We start from the raw sequence: 9716 nt of genomic DNA on the forward strand, positions 1-9716 counted from the left end.
CTGTTTGTAGACAGGGTTACTCCGTGACAAAGAATATTATTGCGTCACGTTAAAGCGACAGGGCAACAATCGTAATTTATAGTATTTTTAAAAATATCATCATCATCATCATCATTATCATCATCATCATCATCATCATCATCATCAACACCAACAGCAAAAATGTTAACTACAGTTTAATGGTAAACAAACGTCAATCCGAGAGTCGAGCGCGAATCAGATAACCTTGCTTTCTACAGCAAGCGTGACAGAAATGTATCAAAATAAAAGACACATTGAAAGAAGGAGAACCAGGATATTCCATCTTATCAGTCTTACTTGTCGAGTCAATTGAAATATGTAGATAAGAATCGCTGTGATTAAACAAATAATCATGGTCGCTGTGGCGTGCAGAATATTATATATATATATATATATATATTTTTTTTTTACAATAAATGAATATTTATTACACGTCGACGGTACCCATTTCCGCCCAGATACTTTTATTTTAATTAAACAGTCGGGGAGTAACCATTTTTTGCCTGTTATTTCTGTCTTCACACTGCTCCTTAACGCCGGTGGGTTGCTCAATCAATGGGACATTAAGTACTCTGGATTCTTCACATATTAGCTGCATGTGCAGGTAATGTTGCATATTGAAATTTTGAGTTGTAGCTGTGAATAAGGTCTGTGCTGCAAACAGATACGATCATCCCAACAGACGACACTGTTCACTCCCCTCCACCGCCTCCTGTTGTCACCTTTAACCGACCAGACATAGATTTAGACCATATTTCCTGCGTTCAGATCATCTTCATGGCTAAATGCAACGTTCAGCATGTATTGCCTGACAAGTAAAATTAAACATTTAACTCGCCACTGTGGACCACCGATTGTCAGAGGAAGAAGGTGGTGCGAATCTGGCTATGTCCCATACGTTCTCTATGTTTTTAATATCTCATATTTGACATTTGACATTAATCACCGCTAGCCACAGTGAACATGATTCACAGATTGTATTTCGGTGACTACATTTCAGGTTCCATCTCTACAGGACCGTTCCGAACCGATCGCACCATGTCAGACCCCTGGAAAGAATGTATGGACTACTGCCTTGAGGTGACCAAGGAGGCAGGAAAGGTGGGAGACTACAGTAGTGACTGGCAGATTGTAGCAAGTCTTCATTCAGTAAAGATATAATTATCGCTATCATCTTCTAATTTTTATATTATGATATGATTCTTAACAGAGATATTAATAGTGAGAAAACCATGCTCAACTCCACCTGTTCAGTCTACACCTCCACATGTCATGTCAGCAGCTTGCACCTGCTTTATTCCCCATTACTTCCTTGCCTAGGTTAAAGGCCAAAGGGCCGTAATATCAGACTTGCATGTGATGTTAGTCCAAAACTGTGTCATCTGAATTCCTCTCTTACCTGCATTAATACCTCTCATCTTTGGTCAATCAGTTCTCTAAACTCAGCCTTATGAGGTTGTGGTCTCTACCAGTGAAAAAGCATAAACAAGAGCTTCTGGTGATCTTACTGTGGGTGACCTGTTTCAGATGATTCGTGATGCTCTGCAGCGAGACATCTCTATCATGCAGAAGAGTTCCCCTGTGGACCTTGTCACAGAGACAGACCAGAAAGTAGAGGAGCTCATAATATCGTCTATCAGGAAGAAGTACCCCACTCACAGGTACTCGGCCTTGGGCTTTTAAATCAGCTTTGTTGTGGTGGTTCAGTGGATGGTTGTTGCTTATACTGGTTGTTATGAAGCTACATTAAACACGTCCAGTGTTTGACTTCGTTGTGAAAGAGCTCTAGGATTCAGTCGAATATTTTCCCTACTCTAAATTTAACAAGTTCTCTTTATGTTTGCTGAATGTTTGTTTTAGGGTGTGTTGACCTAACAGCTGCCTAAAAACCCTCTCAAAGACAGTATTACTCTGTGAATGGAGCCTCTCTCACTCACACACATACACACACACACACACACACACACACATACACACATACTCATACACATACACACTGTAATTTCATTTCACGTTTGAAGTTTTATAGGTGAGGAATCAGTGGCAGCGGGAGCCGCCAGTGTTCTGACAGAAAACCCCACCTGGATTATTGACCCCATCGATGGGACCACCAACTTTGTTCATAGGTGAAAGGACAATATGTCATTCTTCTCTGGCTGCGCTAATAAACCTCAACTTGTCAAAATATTGGTTGTTAACTGTATAGTACACTTTAGAAGCTGGAGGTTTTAAATCTGTTAGCTCTTTCTTGACCGTTTTAAGAACAGAGCCTCCTATTTTCAGTAACATTTTCCCAATAGTATTCTATCTGTGCTAAGGATAATGAAGCAGAGCATTGCTCTTGATGAGTTTGCTCTTATCTATAAATAGGCTTGCTCTTAATCAAAATATGAAACAACAGTAAGAAGTGTTCATTGTTTTGTCCTATTTTGTTCTTCTCTCTTAGGTTTCCCTTTGTCTGTGTGTCTATTGGGTTTACTGTGAACAAAGAGGTACAGTAATTCTCTTCATCATGCCAGACATTTTTTCCCCATAGTCTGTAAAAACAGTGCGCTCATTTATCAAATTTCTTGACACACACACACACACACACACATACACACACACACACACACAAAAAAAACTAGCTTGTCAAAATGAATTGTGGATGGTCTGAAGGCAGATTATGAAACTGCAGAATGGATTTCTCCTCAACTTAGACCATATGTTCTGTCATCCATACATTTCTGATGATCTTAAATTATACCTGCAGCAAATACAGAACTGTTTTAATGCTATGCCAAAACACAAGTTTATGACATGAAAGACTCAGGCCACATTCAGGCTTTGTCGTGTTTATTTCAGTCCTGTGTCATTTTCCCCTACTCTAGTAGATTGTGTGGAACCTGATGATACTAATGTCATTAGAATTACAGCAACGAGCAGCTGATGTCTATCAAGATTGTCATTTGCAACATGCTTACAATTCTTCTTTGCAAATGTCACGGTTTTAAAAATGAGAAAAGTGGCCACTGTAAAGATACAATATTCACACGCACAGTCTTTTGTCAATTCTCATGAACTTTCTCCAGTTTCCCCTGAGGTTTGCAACTGTATAATATTTTATTTACTCAGACTTTGTGACTGTTCACAATATCAGTCCTAGTGCTGGTATTTTTAAATACGGTGTTGGGGCAAGGTGACATTTATTACATTGATGTAATTATCCATGTATTATATATTTGTAGCACAATGTTGTAAAGTAGAACTGTGTGGTATGTAGATATTGTGTAGATATTCGGTTTTGAAGTTGAATTATAAAAAATAGAATAGAAAAATAGAAATTATGTACAGCACAGTTAATCTGTTGATATGTTGAATTATAGAGGCTTGTCCAAAACTCTGTTGTTTATCATTTTTACATGAAAGTTAAATATCTTAATTAAAAGGTTTAATAGTAAGCAAATCTTTTTTAAGCATTACAGACGCAGTCAGACTATGGCTAATGTTTGTACTGAACTCTCCATTTGATTTTTGTTCTCCGTGTGTTCCTCAGATAGAGTTTGGGATCGTGTACAGCTGCATCGAGGAGAAGATGTACACTGCTCGTCGAGGGAAAGGAGCATTCTGCAACGGAGTTCCTATTAAAGTGTCTGGCCAAGAAGGTCAGTTATCACAGTTACACGGGTTATCTCCTATCCCAGTGTGAACAGATCGGTGCAGTGTGTAGCAGTTACTGAACTGTGATGTTTGATGTTGATGTTTCAAGATATTATAGTTTAACCAGCCTTTAAAACATACTTTAACATTTCATTTCTTTTTTTGGATGTAATAGCCTAAGTGTCCCACTAGAGGGTGCCACCGACCATGCTGTTTTTTTTTTTTCCCCCCTGTTCTCAGTAGTTTGTTTCCACTTGAAATGAAGCCAAAATGGGCGTGTACCATCGCTGTACTCTTCTTCGGATGGCTTGTCTTCCTGTCTCATGTCATTGTGATGTGACAGACAAATTCAGCAATGCGCTAACTTGCCACACCCTTTCCCACGCTCATTTTTCAGATATCTCCAAGTCCCTAGTGCTGACAGAGACGGGTTTCAAAAAGGACCCAGAACATTTCAGAACCATGATGGCTAACATGGAGTCCATCCTTACCATCCCTGTGCACGGGTCAGTTTCCCAGCAAGCTCTGTAGTAGGAACTAGGGCTTTGGGTCGGGTCCCTTTTTACCTGAACATGCTCTTTGACGTATTATCAATCAGACAATCCATTGCAGATAATACACACTGATAAATCACAGTCGTAACCTAAAGAAGCGCCGCGAACCCCTATCAGTGGAATGCAGTCGACGTTTCCAGAATGGTGATTAAAATGCGCTGACCCTTCCCGTCTTCAGGATACGTTCTCCGGGCAGCGCGGCGGTGAACATGTGTCTGGTGGCATGCGGGGCAGCCGACGCCTACTATCACATGGGCATCCACTGCTGGGATATGGCGGGTGGGGCAGCTATCGTCAGAGAAGCAGGGGGGGTCATCATGGATGTCAGCGGTGAGATTGAAAAAAATATAGCAATTAAGGCACAGTGAGTGATTTTACAGGAGCAGTGATTATTAGCAGTCATTATTGATCATTACGGTAGATATTTACATCGGTGTCGTAAAGGCGATAGTCATGAACTGTCGAGGTGCTGAACTCCAAATCGTAATAATATTTGTGAGTGTGATGTTGTTTTGAGTTTGTTGTTTTGTTTTTGCTTTTTTATTTGTTTTGGTTTGTTTTTTTTTATCAGGAGGGCCATTTGACCTGATGTCCCGAAGACTGATTACTGCAAGCAGCAGAGCGATCGCCGACTGCATCGCTAAGAAAATCCAGCCCTTCCCATGTGGAAGAGATGATGCAGAGAACTAAAACACACACACACACACACACACACACACACAAACACACAGACATGCATAGAAGCAGTTGATTTAGCACCTCCTGAGACGCACACACTTGTGTTAAGGTTTTATCTAAGGGTTCTTAAGTTGCCCTGACTGAATTTGATCACACATTATAAAACATAACCATTTGTTGGATATGTGCATTCGTTTATGTTGTTGATATGATGTAGGGCCATTTTTAATGATGAAGAGTAATCACCCATAAATTTTTCACCCATCATTTTGATTGGCTGTTTGCAGTCGGTTGACTGATCGTATTAGCCAAGACTTTCTCAGATGTTTGATTATTTTCACCTATGCAGAGTACTAGATCCTGGTCTGTCTATGCTTGTATGTACATCAAAAGAGAAGTCTGAGTGAATTGTGAATGAATCTATGCATTTTTCTGCCCTCTGCTCTGTATTTGTGAAACAGCCCTCAGGGACACTCCAGTACTTTTCCTTTTAACCACAAGTGCTTGGACGATTGTCTCTGCTCAGGATGTTATTAAAATAGATATGGGAAATCTGATTACGGTATATGAGAACATATCTCAGCAGATCCCCCTTATAAGTATCTCCAACTTTTTTGGTACAAGTGCAACAGACACAGCCAAAAGCACCAGAAAAGTCAGTTACACACACACGCACACACACACATGCACACACACTTTTAAAGGGCAGGTTACAACCTGCTGCGGCCATGTTGATTTTATATTTCATGCCTCCAGGACTTAAATCTGCCTTCCGTTGCCAAAGAACATGTTTGCAAAACTCAGTACACAGTACATTCATTCATAGCAAACTTTATTTTGGTATTTTCTGCGTTATTGTTAAATGCAACAGACACAGGCTCAGGATATTTATCTTAAGTAGTTATTTTCTTAAATGTTGTGTTAGTTTAGGAGTATTCACAACGTGATCATGAAACAAATAAAGTAATGGATGTTTTTTTGTTTTTTTTTTTAAAGCTTTTATGATGTCTTAAGAGTCACGTCTTAGGGGTTCGTAAAGCATTCGTTTTCTTTGTGGGCGATAAGTGACACTGTGCTGAAAATATTTATTTTAAAGCTTTCTTACACTTTGGCTGTCTTATCACCTTTTTTTTTTCTTTTGACGAGGGCAATCATTCAGGGTTTATGGCAGCCTTTAGCGTGTGCAGAAAGATTTACCAATGGTAAAAACTGACGCTAGCAACTGGAGCACCCCCAGTCTGTCGACGATGGAGACGGTAAAATGAACAAACGTTAAAACTGTTCTCGTGTGCTGCGGGGTAACATAAACCTGGATATATGAATTGAAGTGTAGGTCCAGCTCTCCTCTTGCATTGACTAGAACTTAATCTTTCGCCCTACGCTTTACAGTGCACTGGAGATGAGCCGTGAGAAAGTGTCATGGAAAACTGATTGTCTCAAACAGCTCCCCTCCCAGACACAGACGTGAAATACTTAACCGTGTGTGATTAAGACACGCTTTTTCCCATTTTAGTTTGAGACACTTTTTCGTGGTATGACTTAATGCTCTAGAAAGACGCGTCTTGCCGTTGTTTCACACAGTTACATTATTTTGAGCTGTCACTGTTAGTGTCAGTATGAGTATGAATGAAGTATGCTAATGTTATGGAATGTAATGTTATACAGTATTATGATTATTAGAAAATTAGCCATTATTGGTTAGTTTTGTCAGTTCTACTGAGTTTCATTTTGTCACATGTTGTGTCCAAATCTTAACTAACTATTCCTCTGATACTAATATTTATAGACATAAAATGTGGCTCTTTTTTTTGTTATTTGCTGTATGCACACTTCTGTGATGTGTCTCCCGGTTGTTATCTTCTCTCCAGGCCCGCTTCTGCCCGAGTATGATGGCGGTTCTAATCTAACGCTGTGTTTTTGGGTTTTCAACCAGTGATAAATAAATATTTGACGTCTCTGTGTCCTTAAAGTATTTCTCACTGTTCAGCGTCTGTTTTTATACTGAGTTTTTTCATCAAAATTTGTTTGCAGAAAATCTTCCCTGTCTTCTTCCTGGTGTCGCCACAGTGTTGCAGAGTAAGGCTAAAAAAGAACTGTGTGCAGATGAAAATAAAAAGTTGTGAAATCCACTTCCAGAGGATGACAGTCATCAGCTCCAAAAGACGTGAGGGCATATTTTTGCAGTGATTGTCACTGGTTAGAAGTGAGGTGCCTGTGATATGTCTTTAAGCTTTGAGGTATTTAGGAAAAAAAAAAAGAAAAGAAAAAGTGATGGATGCTGCAGTCATGCCTGAAGATCGTGCCGTTCAGCATAACGAGCCACCGTTTTTCGCAGGGCCTGGTACGTTAGGAACCGAAAATGGAAAACGGAGAGAGAAAAGCAGTCTCATGCCTGTACACGTCTACCGTCAGTTGTACAACTTGCGCTTAATATTTAAAGTGATTTACAGAACTTAAATATGTCGCTGTAGTTTTCCTCTGCAAGAAACTCCACATGATGTTTTTTCTGCAGAAGTTGCCAAAACCATAGTTGTAAAACAGTGCATGTGATAACAGCCCTGGTTTCTGCATTGTGGTCGGCAGAGAGGGTACAAGTGAGCCCTGATGTGTTTCGACATGTCTCTCCGAGGTTGGGTAAGGTGTGGTTGGCAGTTTATTGTGAGTTTAGTTTGAACTTGTCCAAATATGGAGCCATTCCTGCATTCTGAGCTACGGCAATGGTGATCTCTTACTAACAGGGCCCCTGACAACTACAAGCAATTTGATCACAAAATTATCGCAAGGCTTACTTTGCAAAACAGGACACATGTAGAGCAGAATACCTAACGTCACCTTTTTTTTTTTTTTTTTAAACCAAAAAAGGGTGTTTCACATACAATGTTAGGGTTCTCAGAGGGTAATTGATCTTCATGCTAAGAGCCAGCAAACGGGTGCAAAGAATTTCATTCATTCATTCATTTGTTCATTCATTCATTCATTCATTTCTTTATTCATTGAAAATCTTTTCAAGAAAAGATGCTATGACACTTTGTTGTGTTTTTAATCTGTTTGAGAGGACCCTGTATAAAAACATGCTGGTCTCTCTTTTAACTATTACCCTACAAAATATGATCAGGTAGGCTTTCTTTCAACCTTATCTGTAGACGTTAACCTGACGACACTGTTGTACCTGTTGTCTTTCACAGTCGCTGATATTAGAAAAAAAAAAGGAGAGCTGAGTCAGGGGTATTTTCTCACTTGTTGTAAATGAAATGGGAAAAGTTCTGTTTCTTTTATCGTGCCTATAATGATGGGTTACGCTCGCTCATACTCTTTGGAATCTGTGTCATTTCTTCTTAATATCTGAATAATCCTGCCTCGTTCTGGTTTGAATATTGAGCATTCTTTGATTTGTGTCTTGGACACGTTGTAATTTTCCACTATTTGGGGACATGCTCTAATCAAGTCAAGATGGGAGCTGCTTTCCTCTTGGTTTTGGGCTTGCTGGAGGCGGGGCTGTTTCCCACAACCAATGCATGTACTTCCCAGCCAATAGCAAGGTATTAAAAGAGAAGGCGTGGCCTTGTCTGAACCTTACCGTATTTTGTTTCCAACAATGCATGTTGTGCAACATTCTGAATGTGAGGTGACTCCCCTGTATCCGTTCTGTGTTGGCAATGCACTGAGCAGTCTATTCACTTTTGAAGAGAGGGTATTAGCAGTGCTCAGTGCAAATTCTACAGATTTTAGAACCAAGCAGGAGGTTGCTGCATCACAAAACAATAGAAAGCAACCTACTTTCATTCAGCAAAGGAAAAAAAAAACAATAAACAAAGTCTGCAAATACATCTCTGCCCCAAGAACTTAACGATTAAGTATGTGATCTTTACTTCAAAGTGTTTGATTAACTGTTCGCAACAAATTGCAAAAGCAGCGGAGGAAACTCAGAAACTGGAAACACTCATCACACCATTACCATCTGAACAAGTTTTAGGGCATTAGGGATGCCTTATACGCGATGTCCTGTGCAGCTGTGCGATTTAGAGAGGTGGACACTTCAGAAGATGTTGCTTTTTTTTCACCCACAATAGGCTTACAACCACTCCCTCTACACCTCACTGAAACAGGCAAAAGTATGCAATGACACAATGGGTCTGGTTCAGATTTAGTGCACCGGTTCATGCCAGGTCCTGCCTGGTCTCCAGGCTCATCTCCATGGAAGAATGCTCAGTGGAAACGCTGGGGTGAATTTCCATTTTCATAAAACACGGTTCTGGATGACATCTTTACACACATTTACATATATATATATATTAGTGCATACAGTTCTTTGATGTACTAAGAATGACTTATGCAACAGAAGTGTCTGATGAATCTAACTTGTCTGGACCAATTACAGGCCCTTTATCTTTAACCAAACTAAAGTTATCAGCTGTATCAAATCATTATTTACAAAGGATCAGTGGAGTCATTCAAAGGTGTCCCCAGTGGTTCTGCGGTTAAATAACTGTCATGTAGGACTGGGTGTGACTCCTTTGGTTAGAGAAGAAAGGCTGCTATATTTCAGTCAACGCAGAAATGAAAGACAAAGTGTGGACTGTTAATGTCATGTTCATGGTCAGGGAGATAGCGTGGAGAACAACAGGAGGAACCAAAAAAAAAAATTGCACACTGGCCGGAAGCAGGAAACCACTGGTACCCACCAGAGACCAGTTATGTTTCCAAAAAAAACAGAGAGAGAAAAAGAGAGAGAGAGAGAGAGAGAGAGAGAGAGAGGGAGCGCTGTGTTTCAGTTTTGAAACGACAATACAGTGATGTGCACTTACTTTTGCAGATTTCCTTCCC

At 40.0% G+C, this 9716-nt stretch overlaps 1 protein-coding gene across 1 annotated transcript; it reads left to right on the top strand.

Moving 5' to 3' along the window:
* The first annotated feature begins 557 nt into the window (after positions 1–557).
* On the top strand, positions 558–4904 carry LOC115808033 (inositol monophosphatase 1-like). Its single transcript, XM_030769273.1, has 9 exons — positions 558–625; positions 1022–1122; positions 1549–1682; positions 2043–2147; positions 2468–2513; positions 3557–3665; positions 4058–4166; positions 4393–4544; positions 4786–4904. Exons 2-9 carry the CDS (start codon positions 1060–1062, stop codon positions 4902–4904), a joined length of 837 nt encoding a protein of 278 aa, XP_030625133.1. The 5' UTR covers positions 558–625; positions 1022–1059.
* The last annotated feature ends 4812 nt before the right edge of the window (positions 4905–9716 follow it).

This window comes from Chanos chanos, chromosome 3, assembly GCF_902362185.1.
Source record: "Chanos chanos chromosome 3, fChaCha1.1, whole genome shotgun sequence".
Lineage (NCBI taxonomy): Eukaryota > Metazoa > Chordata > Actinopteri > Gonorynchiformes > Chanidae > Chanos > Chanos chanos.